Consider the following 14,710-nt stretch of genomic DNA (forward strand, 5'->3'; position numbering starts at 1 on the left):
TAATTTTTTCAACTTTTATTTGAATTATTGTAATCTTTTATCTCGGATTTGAAAATCTAATTCATTTATGCTGTGGGAAAATGAGGTGTTCATCACACAAAGAAGTTCATGTATTTAACCGGATGAAGGTAATGTTTCTTGTTGGGATATGATGCTTGAAGTGATTTCTTTTTCTCCTTTGGCACTTCAACCAAGGATTCATTGGTTGCAACAATCTTAGAGGCCAGTTTTGTGATGTTACTTGTGCTGTTTTTTAGATACAAAGTAACATCCATTGTGTGTGAATACTCTACCAGTGCAAGTGCTCCAGATGATGTTTTGGTGAAGGTGTTAGTATGCATTCAGAGAGTTTTAGCTGGAAGTATGCAGGGTAGGCAGATCATGATGTCAGTTAGCATGGTGCTGATTTGGCACTAGCGCTTTCAATTTGGAGCTTAATTTTTCAGCTAACCTTATCTGTTACTTAACCTTGCACAGCCGAATGCTCAGCAGCATTATAAAGGGGTCATTAGCTGCCAACTGATTTCTTGTTAGCTGTTGTTATGATGGTAGAAGCATTTTGTGATTTCTAAAGCTCCTTAAGACACACAGTAAGGACTTTGTCCTGACTTCAAGGATTCTGCACACACTACCTGCCAGACAGTGGCGTAAAGCTTGGAGGAAGGGTAATCCTGATTCAAAATGTTGGCTCTATTTTCTTTCTACAGATGCTGCTGTCAGACCTCTGAGATCTTCCAGCACTTTCGAATTTTGTTGCCCATAAAGCTTATTGGGAGTTTTTTTTATCCATTCGTGGGACATGGACATCACTGGCTGGCCAGCATTTATTGCCCATTCCTAGGTGCCCTTGAGAAAGTGGTGGTGAGCCCCCCTCTTGAATCGCTGCAGTCCACGTGCTGTGGATTGACCCACAATGCTATGAGCGAGGGAATTTCAGGATTTTGACCTAGCAACTGCGAAGGAATGGCGATATATTTCCAAGTCAGGACAATGAGCGGCCTGGAGGGGAACATGCAGGTGGTGTTGTTCCCATGTATCTGCTGCCCTTGTTCTTCTAGATGGAAGTGGTCTGGGTTTGGAAAGTGCTGTCTGAGGACCTTTGGTGAATTACTGCAGTGCATTTTGTAGGTAGCATAGACTGCTGCTACTGAGTGTCACTAGTGAAGGGAATGGATGTTTGTGGATGTGATGCCAATCAAGCAGGCTGCTTTGTGCTGAATGGTGTCAAGCTTCTTGAGTGATGTTGGAGCTGCACCCATCCAGACAAATGGGGAGTAGTCCATCATTCAGTGATGGAACACTTGTGCCATGTAACTGGTGGACATAAGGGAGTCAGGAGATGAGTTGCTCACTGTGGTATTTCTAGCCTCTGACCTGCCCTTGTAGCCACTGTGTTTATGTGGCAAGTTGAGTTGAGTTTCTGGTCAATGGTAATCCCAAGGATATAGACAGTGGGGGATTCAATGATGGTAAGGGTGGTGGTTAGGGTGTCTCTTGTTGGTGATTGTCATTGCTTGGCATTTGTGTGGTGCGAATGTTAATTGTCATTTGTCAGCCGAGGCCTGGATGTTATCCAAATCATGTTGCATTTGAACATGTGCTGCTTCAGTATCTAAGGAGTCACAAATGGTTCTGAACATTGTGCAATCATCGGCGAACATCCCTACTTCTGACCTTATGATGGAAGGAAGGTCATTGGTGAAACAGCTGAAGATGGTTGGGCCTAGGACACTACCCTGAGGGATTCCTGCAGAGACAGAATCATAGAATAGAATCATAGAATCCTTACAGTCCAGAAGGAAGCCATTTAGCCCATGAGTCTGTACCACCACAATCTCACCCAGACTCCATTCTCGTAACTCCACACATTTGCTAATCTCATGATACTAGGATCAATTTAGTATGGTCAATCAATCTAATCTACACATGTTTGGACTTTGGGAGGAAACCGGAGCACCCGGAGGAAACCCACGCAGACACGGAGAGAAAGTGCAAATTCCACACTGACAGTGACTCAAGGCTGGAATTGAACTGTAGATCCTGGCGCTGTGCTGCCCAGGTGTCCTGGAGCTGAGGTGGCTGACCATCCACAGCCACAATCACAACTGCCTTCCGATGTGCCAGGTATGACTCCAATCAGCATAGAGTTTTCCCCCGATACCTCTTGATTCCAGTTTTACTAGGCTCCTTGATGCCACACTCAGTTGAATGTGGCCTTGAAGTCAAGGGCTGTCACTCTCACCTCACCTCTGGAATTCAGCTCTTTTGTCCATGCTTGAAACAAGGCTGGAATGAGGTCAGCTGAGTGACCCTGGCAAAAGCCAAACTGGGCATCACTGAGCAGGTTATTGCTGAGCAGGTGTGCTGCTTGATAGCACTGTCAATGACCCCTTCAATTACTTTACTAATAATCGAGAGTAGACTGACTGGGCAGTGATTGGCTGGGTTGGATTTGTCCTGTTTTTTGTGTACAGGACATACTCGGGTAACTTTCCACATTGGGGAGATGCCAGTTTTGTAACTGTACTGGAAGAGCTTGGCTAGGGGAGTGGCAAGTTCTGGAACACAAGTCTTCAGTACTATTACGGGAATGTTATCAAGGCCCATTGCCTTTGCAGTATCCCGTGTCTCTGACAGTTTCTTGATATCATGTGGAGTGAATTGAATTGGCAGAGACTGGCATCTGAGATGCTGGGGACCACTGGAGGAGGCTGAGATGGATTATCCACTTCTGGCTGAAGATTGCTGCGAGTACTTCAGCCTTATCTTTTGCACTGATGTGCTACGCTCCTCCATCATTGAGGATGGGGATATTTGTGGAGCCATTCCTTCAGTGAGTTGTTTAATTGTCTACCCCTATTCACGACTGGATATGGCAGAACTGCAGAGCTTAGATCTGATCTGTTGATTGTGGGATCACTTAGCTCTGTCTATCACTTGCTGTTTATGCTGTTTGACATGCAAATAGTCCTGTTTGATGGATTCAACAAGTTGATACCTCATTTTTGGGTATGCCTGGTGCTGCTCTTGGCATACCCTCCTGCACTCTTCATTGAACCAGGATTGATCTCCTGGCTTGAATGATGATGGTTGAGTGGGGGATATGCTGGGCCATGACGTTGCAGATTGTGTTGGGAATACAATTCCACTGCTGTTGATGGCCCACAGCCCCTCATGAATGCCCAGCCTTGAGTTGCTAGATCTTATCTGTCCCGTTTAGCACGGTGATAGTGCCGCACAATGGACATAAGAGCATAAGAAATAGGAGCAGGAGTAGGCCATCTAGCCCTTCAAGCCTGCCCCGCCATTCAATAAGATCATAGCTGATCTGAAGTGGCTCAGTTCCACTTTCCTGCTTTCTCCCCATAACCCTTAATTCCCTTGTCTGTCAAAAACCTATTAAACCTATAGGTCAAAAACCTATTAAAAGACATTTTACTTTTAAAAAGCAATAGAGGATATGGACAACGTACCTTCACAAAACGGACTTTAGAAGTGTCAGGTGACATCTTTTGTAGTTTTTGTACAGATGCAGACAGATATGTCAGAATATGTTTCTGATCCAGCATATGTCGCAGGTTGTTATGTGGTTGGAGCCTCATGAATCAGAAGTCCTATCTATTTTTCTGCTACTGATTCTAATTTATTCCACTACAACAGGGAGTCATTAATGGAAATCAGGTGGATCTGCCAGTGCTCAGGCATTGAGTTGATGTGCCCGGTTCTTCCCTGCAACAAGCAGTAATTTTATGCATGTGCTTCTCCTCTGACTTACAGAGTCTTTTACATTTCACTTAATGCACACATGCAGCTTAAGTTGTTGGGTTTGGTGCTCCATTTCAGTAGTTTCATCCTCCTGGAGATGGGGAACAGGTGTAGATGAATTTTATCCTGGTGGTATTGGACAAAAAGAAAAATGGCTCGTACGCTTCAAAGTAACCCACTTTTCTAAAGTACTTTAGGAAGCTTCTGAGAGATGAAATACAAATGCAAGGATGGTTTTCATCATATAGATCCATTTATAACCTTTCCTTTTTTTGTTTATGGGACGTGGGCATCGCTGGACTAGCATTTTTATTACCCATTGTTAATAGCCCCGTTCTTGTACCATTGTTAATAGGTGATGGTGAGCACCTTCCTGAACCGTATGTCCATGTGACATATGTGCACCCACAGTGCTGTAGAGGAGGGAGTTCAAGGATTTTGACCCAGTGACAGTGAAGGAACTTTGATTATATTTTCAAGTCAAGATGGTGAGGGGCTTGGAAGGGAACTTCCAGGTGTTGGTATTCCTATGCAGCTGCTGCTCTTAGAATAGAATAGAATCCTACAGTGCAGAAGGAGGCCATTCTTCTTGTTCTTCTAGGCGGTAACTGTCAGGTTTGAAAGGGACTGCCAAAGGAACGAGTTGCTGTAATGGATCTTCCAAATGGTACACACTGTTGTCCCCTGTGCATTGGTAATAGAGGGAGTGAATGTTTGTGGAGGGATGCCAACCAACTGGGCTACTTTGTTCTGGCTGGTGTTGAACTTCTTGACTGTTGTTGGAACTGAACTTATCCAGGCAAGTGGAGAGTATTCCATCACACTCCTAACTTATGCCTTGTAGATGATGGACAGTTTCTTTTGTTAATATGCTTACATGTGCTTATATGAGGTGCAAGTCCTGAGCTTATTGCATATCCGGAGGAAGGCTGTTGATGGAATTACCATCCTTTAACTGCTTGAGGCCCGGAGGGTCATGTCATACTGATGGCCTTGTGCATTGGTTTAGAGCATTCCCTATTGTCATGGCTGCTGGAACTGAGATCACCAATAACAGGGTTCAGCTGTCGATATCCACACTTGGAATTACACCTTAAAATCAATTTTACTGACACTAATACTGACACCCTCAGTGTTATCCCGGTGAAGATCAGAAGGATTCAATCTGGAATCTTTTGGACCAATTAACTTGGCAGTGCACTAAAGGCTGCTTTTATCCACTTCAGCTCTGGAGAAGTCAGGAAGCGTCTTTAAATAAAAATGGGATGAGCTGAAAAAACACAACAAGTCTGGCAGCATCTTGGTGGGTAAAACACAGTTAAAATTTGAGTCAAATGTGGCTCTTTATCTTCTTGTTCTGAAGAGTCATATTCAACTTGAAATGTTAACTCTATTTATCCCTCCACAGATGCTGCCAGAACTGCACTGTCTGTTTTTATTTCAGTTTTTCAGCGTCTACAGTGTTTTGCTTTTATTATTGCCTTTAAATGTCTGAGCACATATGGTACTACACTCATCTTAAGGGTGAGGATTATGGTTATAAATCACTTGATCTTTGCTCTTTCGGCTTATGACGTGTTCTGAATCCAGGCACACTGAGGAAGAATTTATAAGGAAAGGGTAAATCTGGCTGTCCTTAAGCCTAATGTGTCACAGCTCGGTTGATTTCTCTTTGTGTTAGAGCAATTCTTTACTTTTAAATTCTTTGTTAATATTTGAAGTGGGAACTTCTAAAGCTTTGCACAGAGACTGAGCTGACAGCAAAGGTCAGCTTCAACATAAGATGATCAGGGAGGGAATTTATTTACAGATGTACTATTGCATACTCACTCTTACTTTTCAGAGAACTATAGCCACTGTTAATGGGGCAAGAACATTAGTTGATCTTGCAAAATTAAATCACCTGGTAAGCATTAAGAGGGAAAGACTATTTAATGTTATGCCACTTCAGGCGACAACAATGTACAGACTTGTGTATATTCTCCTGTCTTGGCAGCACTGTGAGCCTGTGCAACCTGCCTCCATTTCCCCATTGATATCATTGAAAAAAAACATGGCCTACACAGGTAGTGGGCCTGTGGTGGTATCTAACCCTAGGGAGTCAGTGTGGCACTGCAAGACAAACTAATGTTTCCCCTCTTTTTGATTGAGTTTTCTGTAGATTAAGAAAATCGAGTTGGCATTGAATGATACAGAATTAATGATTGACTTATAATTAAGAGTTTTGGTGGAATGGTAATTATATTTAACAATAGCAACATTTGTAGGTAAGATGACAAAGTAAAGGAATTATATTGATTGTTACAAAAGAGCAAAACACAGAATAAGGCATTTCTGTCCATCGAGTCTGCACCACTCATGATCTCTTAGAAGCAGGCCTGCTGATGACTTGCCCCCAGCTCTTCTGCGGACACGAAGGTTGCCATTGCATTAAACCTTTGTTTCACTTGATCGTTGCAAGTCAGCCAATTGAAATGCTCCAGATCAGGCATTTAACTGTTTGACAGATGCAACAAGGCAATTATCAGAGGCTTGCTTGCAAGAGGAGAATCTTACAACAACTGCCTCATGAAAATGGGATGTCAATTTATCAGGATATAGATTTTTCCCTGGCTGGCAAGGCCCCAGGAGAATGTGGAACAGCTTTGTTCCACCCATACAACGACCGCGCAGATTGTTCAACGCAGTCCCAATCTCCTGGTTAAAGATGGTGCCTCCCGCTGTTCTGTTCTGTTCTCTGGGGTCACTACCTTGCACCCACCTCATGTAGTGCCAAAGAAACAAAGAATAATACAGCACAGGAACAGGCCCTTCGGCCCATCAAGCCTACGCCAACACATGATGTCTTTCTAAATCAACAATGGTGCCTTCCAGTGCTGTTCTCCATGGGAACCCTCCTTGCACCCTCTCATGCAATGTCACATTCACTTTACCATTGGTAAAGAAGAAATTGGGTGCTATACCACACCATTGTTTCTCTTCTCAGTGGTTTTCAATTAACTCTTGCTTGGCACAACTTTATCCACACAGGTGTCGTCACAAAGATGGATAAACATTTCAAATCCACCGTAGACCCTTACAACAATGTTTCTCCATATTTGTAGTCACTTGCCTACCATTTAGGGCTTATTTCCCTTAAACTTGAGTTGCTGGCCTGATTGTCTCAGTTCTCTTACACTTGATGGTGTGACAAGGGCAACACTGCACTCTGAGCTTATGCTCATTATGCAGATGATTCAACCCTACCAAATGGCATAGATTCAACTCAGTGTGTTCTTAGTTGGCTTTGCGTTGATTTTACTGAAAGTGTAGAATTAAGGCTAGGGGTCAATTTGAAGGAGTTTTTTCAGTAATGTCTACTTATTATTGATCACTTTGACCATATCCTCATAGCAAAATCAAAAATGCTATAAGCTTAAGTACGTAACCATCATGTTTTCCCATGTAAAATTGCTTAAAAAGTGCTCACTAACTTACTGTGGCATGTTGAGATTCTGACTGATGAACTAACTGATTGTGGAGATTATTGGGAGCTGGTAAATGCAAAGGACACAATTGCTGCTCCTCTTTTGTGAAGCCCTTGTGTCATGTGATTTCAACTGGGGCACTAAGCATGTGTTTTGTAAATGGTTCTGATGCACAAAATTTCTATCGCTATCACAACTGTCCCCTTAGCACACCAGGGGATCAATTTTCTGCCAGTGAAGTTGAAAAATAAATGCATTTTTCATTCCTTGCATTATCAGGAAAAGTAGAGAATTAGTTGACATCATGCACATTCAGTTTAGTTTGTGAACACAGTGGACATGGTTTGATGCTTTATGATAAAGCCACGTGCAATTACTATCAATTGACTTATTAACATTGTCAAGGGCAAAACAATAAGATCAATACAAATCATTTATTGTCCTCTTTACAGTTGTTGATTCAGGCATGGAGATTGCACAATGGCAGTCAGTAGAGCTCTTAATCTCAGGGGCGTGGGTTCGAGCCCCAGATTGGACGCAATAATTTTTGTGGGTGGCGCGGTGGCAGAGTGGTTAGTACTGCTGCCTCACAGTGTCAGGGACCCAGGTTTGATTTCCAGCTTGGGGTCATTGTCTGTGCAGAATCTGCACATTCTCCCGTGTCCATGTGGGTTTCCTCCACAGTCCGAAAGACATGCTGGTTAGATACGTTGGCCATGCTAAATTCTCCCTCAGTGTACCCGACCAGGTACTGGAGTGTGGCGACTGGGGGATTTTCACAGTAACTTCATTGCGGTGTTAATATAAGCCTGCTTGTGACACTAATAAATAAATAAATAAACTCATGAGAATTTTTGTGTGTGTGTTTGCAGATCTCCAGTCGCAATGGGAAATGGTTTAGTGAAATCCAGGCAACCAAGAGATCCACAGAGCCGCACAGTGAACCTTGCTATCAACAGTGACAACTCAAAGCTTTGGAGGGACTCTGGGACAGGTGCAAATCTTAAAGCCACAGTAGAAACCCTGCAAAGTCAATTATTGGAACTTGAACTGGAGAATAAAAGTAAGGATGACCGACTGCATGATAAGGAGTCCAGGATACAAGAACTAGAGAACCAAATTGTAAGGCAGACCCGGGCAATTGCTGAAATCACAGCAGAATTACAAACCAAATGCATTCAGCTGAACAAGCTACAGGATGTGGTTAAAACTCAGTGTGGAGTCCAACTTCAGTCATCACCACCATCACTTAGATCTGCGAACACGATTATGAATCAATGCGCTGGTTTGCTCAAAGACATTGGTAGCAGAAGGCGAGGGGCTAAAGAAGGTGTGTCTGCTGAACCCAGTACTAGGACATATGACTCCAACAAACTGCCAGAGTTCACTTTGGAAAAAGCCAGGATTCGAAAAGATTCAGGGTAAAGATCCACCTTTCACAGTTACTCCGCATTAATTTCTTTCAACATTAATATTTTGATCATACTACATATTTATAAACAAAGAAGAATCAGTATCAAGGAGAGAGTATCGTAATTCTGAGCTTCAGATGAAACCATGAAATGTTAAAATTAAGCTCAAGTAGTTTATGCTCTTTGTGAGAGCCCGAGATTATTATTATTATTATTTATAGCTTCAATATCAGTCAAAGTGCTATTTTCTTCATATACTATGAACTTAATGCAATCGTTCTTGTTTATTTGAGATGATTCTTACTTTGGGAGTGGTGTGTCAACAACAATGTTGACACTCATTGGACATTGTGCTAATTCGTGAGGAATTCACAGTGAAGGAGTTTTGGCCCAAATCTTCTGGTATCCTGATTGTTGGAGATGCATGATTGAGAATGCACGTCAGGACTCTCTGGGAGTCCTAACATGCAGACCTATATGGGAATTGTCCTGGAAGTGTAAAATTCTGATGGGCAATTACTGCATGGATCCCTGAGTTGGAGTCTGAAACTTGGGACTGACTCGGCTTCCATCTCGGCCTTCTCCAATGATCCCTAGCATCTTAGATGCCAGCCTCCAGCCAATTCGATTCACTCCAGGTGATATCATGAAACAGTTGGAGACACTGGATACTGCAAAGGCAGTGGGCCCTGATAACATTCCGGCAGTAGTACTGATGACTTGGGCTCCAGAATTTGCCACTTCCCTAACCAAGCTCTTCCAGCATCTTCCTGACAATGTGGAAAACTGCCCATGTATGTGTGTACACAAAAAGCAGGACAAATCCAACCTGACCAATTACCGCCCCATCAGTCTACTCTCAATCATCAGTAAAGTCATGGAAGGCATCATCAACAGTGCTATCAAGCAGTGCCTGCTCAGCAATAACCTGCTCAGTGATGCCCAGTTTGGCTTTCGCCAGGGTCACTCAGCTTCCGACCTCATTACAACCTTGGTTCAAACATGGATAAAAGAGCTGAATTCCAGAGGTGAAGTGAGAGTGACAGCCCTTGACTTCAAAGCCACATTCAACTGAGTGTGGTATCAAGGAGCCTTAGTGAAACTGGAATTAATGGGTATCAGGGGAAAACTCTCTGCTGGTTGAAGTTATGCCTGGCACATAGGAAGATGATTGTGGTTGTGGAGGGTTAGTCATTTCAGCTCCAGGATTCTCTGCAGGAGTCCTCAGGGTAGTATCCTAGGCACAACCATGTTCAGCTGCTTCATCAATCACCTTCCCTCCATCATTTAGTCAGAAGTGGGGCTGTTCGCCAACAGTTGCACAATGTTCAGCACCATTCACAACTCCTCAGCCACTGAAGCAGTCCATGTTCAAATGCAATAAGATCTGGACAATATCCAGGCTTGGATTGACAAGAAACAAGTAACATTTGCACCAAACAAATGGCAGGCAATGACAATCACCAGTAAGAGAAACTCTTACACCACTCCTTGGCATTCAATAGTGTCACCATCACTGAATCCCCCACTATCAACATCTTTGGGATTACCGTTGACCAGAGACTCAATTGGACTCACCACATAAACACAGTAGCTACAAGGGCAGGTCAGAGGCTAGGAATACAGCGGCAAATAGCTCACCTTCTGACTTCCCAAATCCTGTCCAACATCAACAAGGCACAAGTTAGGAATGTGATGGAATATTCCCCACTTGTCTAGATAGGTGCAGCTCCAACAACACTCAAGAAGGCTGACACTATCCAGGACAAAGTAGCTTTCTTGATTGGCACCACATCCACAAATATCCAGTCCCTCAATCACCGATGCTCAGTAACAGCAATGTGTACTATTTACAAGATGCATTGCAGAAATTCCCCAAAGATCCTTAGGCAGTATCTTCCAAACCCCCAACCACTTCTATTTAGAAGGACAAGGGCAGCAGATATATGGGAACACCACCACCTACAAGTTCCCCTCCAAGCCACTCACCATCCTGACTTGGAAATATTTGCTGTTCTTTCGCAGTCGTTGGATCAAAATCCTGGAATTCCCTTCCTAACGGCATTGCGTGTCAACCCGTAGCATGTGGACTGCAGCAATTTAAGAAGGCAGCTCACACTGCCTTCTCAAGGGCAACTAGGGATGGGCAATAAATACTGGCCATGCCTATGTCCCACGAATGAATAAAAAAAAAGACCCGCAGAATTTGCCTTCATAGCAACCAGGAAATGTTAGACAGATTAACAGCTGGTCTAACATCTGGGTAACTGCACAATTGATTGCCCAATCACCTGCCCTCCAGCCCAAACTGACTAATGCTTCTCCTTGAACACCTGACTACCCGACCGGTCCTGCCCCCACCTCGATCCAAGTACTCCTCTCATCACCCATCCATCCTCTGACCACCTAGCTAAACCTCTGACCTGACCCAAATAGCACCCAATTATGCTATATCCTCCATCCACTCACACAAACCAGAAAAAACTTAAGCAGGTAAGTGGACAGCTCTCAGTCTAGCCAATGTGAGATTCAATGCTTCTGATGCTGATCAGAAGATCTGGGCCAAAAAATTAAGACATTAATCGCAAAACTGGTTGAAATTATTCACTGCATTAGAGTTGCTGCAAACACAAATTGAGCATCAATGCTAAAAAACCTTTCAAAATAAGAGCTAAGTATAATCTTATGTATAGCTTGTGTATTACAAAGCCTTAGTATCTGTAAATAAATTGGGTTTGCGACAGAGTTCCTCTGTTAAATTTAGAGGTAAATATTCTCTTCAGTGACATGAGTTGGGAGAAATTGATTTGGAAAGAATGAGCCTGCTGGATTTTCGGCCCATCTAAATTATTTACACTGAAGGAAAATGTATCCCTGTTCTTCAAAGAGTGAACTGATGAGTACAGAATGTGTGACATTAAACATCGGGTGCTATCCTTCCTGATCTTTGTATTAATTTGAAAGGCATGGGCATCACTGGCAAGGACAGCATTTATTGCCCCGCCAATTTTCCCTGGGGACGTTTTGATGGCCTGCCATCTTGAACTGCTACAGTCCATGTGACTTTGTCGCACTTTAATATACTGGCCAAATCAGAAGTTCCTATTGACATGAGAGTAGAGTCACATTTAGGCCAGACCAGGTAAGGATGACAGCTGAGTTTTTATCGCACTATGAGCGCTGCATGGTCATTTCCATTTTTGTACTGATATCAGCTTTTTGTTTCCATATTTTTGTTAAACTGAATTAAAATTCTGAACCTGCCATTGTTAGATTCAAACTCATATTTCCTGGATTATAAGCATAACCACTACTGTACCATGGATAGTGTTAACCTCCTGAAATCTCTCACTCTAGTTGATCATACAGAACTCCCACTACCCCCCGATGACCAACAAGGTTTGCCTGTATATAATTTCACAAGTGTCCGGCTGAGCATGTCTGTGGTACTTATTTCACTTCTTTGAATTGTCCCGTCAGGAGGACTGTCAGAGTTAAACTTCGGGCCCAATTTTATCATCGCGTTGCACTTGTTTTCGGGCACGAAAACTTGGTAAAGTCGGGTGTGAGGCGAGTAGAGCGATCTGTGCCCACCTTCCTACCAGTTCCCCCTTTACCAAGGTCTGAAAATGGCATGCATTTAAATTGACTTAATGGGCTGCACGCCCAACTTTACCAGCACTTCCCCCTTTACCACCGTGTTCACCCATCCAGAATCAGTGCAAAACAGACATGGTCCATTGAAATCTAATTCAATTGCTCCAGTTAGTGAGGAGGTAGGTGACTAGCGTCCAGTGGCTCTCTGCTTGAGATTGGTGATGGGGGGCTGGGGGTAGTGTGTTCCGCTGCCACTCTGCTTGAGATTGGTGGAGAGAGTAAGAGAGATCCACTGCCACTCTGCTTGTGATCAATGGGGGTGTGGGGAGAGGTAGTGGGGTCCGCTGACACTCTGCCTGAGACTGGTGTGGGGGAAGGGATGTCTGCTGCCACCAGCCTGCAATTGGTCTGTGCAGCGGGGGCCGATCAAAATTGGGATCAGTAATGTTGTGGCTGTGGGGGGGGTGGCAGTGTCTTTGGGGGCCGGGTAATGCGGTTCACACTTGCTGGGCCCTGTTTTACCATTTTGATTCTAAGTGCTGGACGGACTTGAAACTGGGAGTGTTTCAGATCCAACCTTTAGACCCGTTCTCAGGCACCCTGAAACACACTCAGGGATTCTGAATTACGCTGCAGAAGCCAGTGGGCGGGGCTTAATGTACCCAAAACCCTGCAGCTCTGATTAGTGCCTCCAACTGCGCATGCGCAGAAAAAAAATGATAGAATGCAGTTCCCCGTCACATCCCTTCCGGGCCGGATAATGCCTCCGTTCTGGTCCCCACAGACATTGCCCCATCCCCACAACATTACTGACCCCATTATCCTCCTTCCACCCCCCCACCACCCACCACCCAGACCGATTGTCAGCTCCTTATCCTCTTCCCCTCCACCGTTCTCAGGTAGAATGGCAGCAGACCACCTTTTCCTCCCCCCACCAATCTCAAGCAAAGAGGCAGTGGAATCCCCCCCACCGCTCCTTTCCCTCCACTGATCTCAAGCAGAGGGGCAGCGGATCCCTTTCCCTTCCCCCACTGATCTCAGACAGAGTGGCAGCGGACCCCCCTTCCCCTCAACCAATCTCAAGCAAAGAGCCATTGAACACTAGGCATGTACCTCCTCACTAACTGGAGCGTGCAAATCAGACTTCTATGGAACATGTCTGCTTCATGCCGAATCTGGATAGGGGAGGTGCCGGTAAAGTTGGGCGGGCAGCCCATTAAGTCAATTTAAATGCATGCAAATGCATTTAAATGGCCGTCATGCCCATTTCGGGCGCGCTCCCGATCGTGGCCATTTTCAGGCCTTTGTAAAGGGGGAACCGGCCCGGATTGCGCTACTCATCTCATGCCTGACTTTACCAAATTTTCGTGTCCAAACACGGACACAATGCGATGATAAAATTGGACCTGCTGATATTCTTATAGGCAGAGTGTGTATGGGGGCACCTGAATGTCAGATCTGAAACACTCCCACTTTCAAGTCCACCCAGAACTTAGAATCAAAATGGTAAAAATAGGGCCCTTCATCTCCTTTTCTTGATCCACATGCTCCCTTTTGGTCACAGCTTGTGCAGGCTAATATGGTAGTATGGTAATATGGTAGATGATAATCAGCTCAAACTTTCCAACCAACTGAAGAACAGCTTCTTCGCTGCTACCATCAGACTTTTGAATGAACTTACCTCACACTAAGTTGATTTTTCTCTACACTCTAGAAATGACTGTAACACTGCATTCTGTACTCTCTCCTTTCCTTCTCTATGAACGGTATGCTTTGTCTGTATAGCATGCAAGAAACAATACTTTTCACTGTATTCTAATACAGGTGATGATAATAAATCAATCAAATCATTTCTATTAGTCTTAGAACAGCATCAGTCTGCCTATCCAAAATCAAGGACTTGAATTTGTGTGGCCCAGGTTTCCATTTGGAGGTTTACACTGCTGTTGACCCCATCCTCAATTGCAGGGTCAAGGTGTTTACACACATGGAACTATGGCCCACACCTTGGAGATAGTAGGTATTAAAAAAAAGTTATAGCAAATTGTTAGCAATCACTTGAGCATTTTTTGACGTTAAAAAGTAAATTCAATCTCCAAATGTATTCAGGCATTGGGAATTTGGAGTTAAAGAGAATGAGGGGGTAATCTCATAGAAACCTTCAAAATTCTAACAGGACTAGACAAGGTTGATGCAAGAGGAATGTTCCCGATGGATGTGGGGGTGCCCAGAACCGGGGGTCGTGGGATATTGGGTCAACCTTTTAGGACAGAGATGAGGAGGAATCTTTTCACCCAGAAAGTGATAAGGCTGTTGAATTTGCTACCACAGTAAGTAGTTGAGGCCAAAACATTGTGGGGAGAATTCTTTCATCCTACCTGCCTTGGGAATTGGGGTGGAGTTGGCGGGGGTGGGGGTGGGGGTGGTGGTGGTGGCTGGTAGTGGTGGGGTGGGGGGTGTGCCGGGAAT

General features: G+C 44.1%; 1 protein-coding gene across 1 annotated transcript in view; it reads left to right on the top strand.

Moving 5' to 3' along the window:
- prkg2 (protein kinase cGMP-dependent 2) overlaps positions 1-14,710 on the top strand; it is a 73,344-nt gene that overhangs the window by 1,942 nt on the left and 56,692 nt on the right. The window contains exon 2 of the mRNA XM_080198904.1: positions 8,105-8,653. Coding sequence (XP_080055030.1) covers positions 8,118-8,653 — 536 coding nt within the window. The 5' untranslated portion in view covers positions 8,105-8,117. The remainder of the gene's footprint in view (positions 1-8,104; positions 8,654-14,710) is intronic.

Source organism: Carcharhinus amblyrhynchos, chromosome 1 (genome assembly GCF_965287045.1).
Source record: "Carcharhinus amblyrhynchos chromosome 1, sCarAmb.v2.hapA, whole genome shotgun sequence".
NCBI classification, from domain to species: domain Eukaryota; kingdom Metazoa; phylum Chordata; class Chondrichthyes; order Carcharhiniformes; family Carcharhinidae; genus Carcharhinus; species Carcharhinus amblyrhynchos.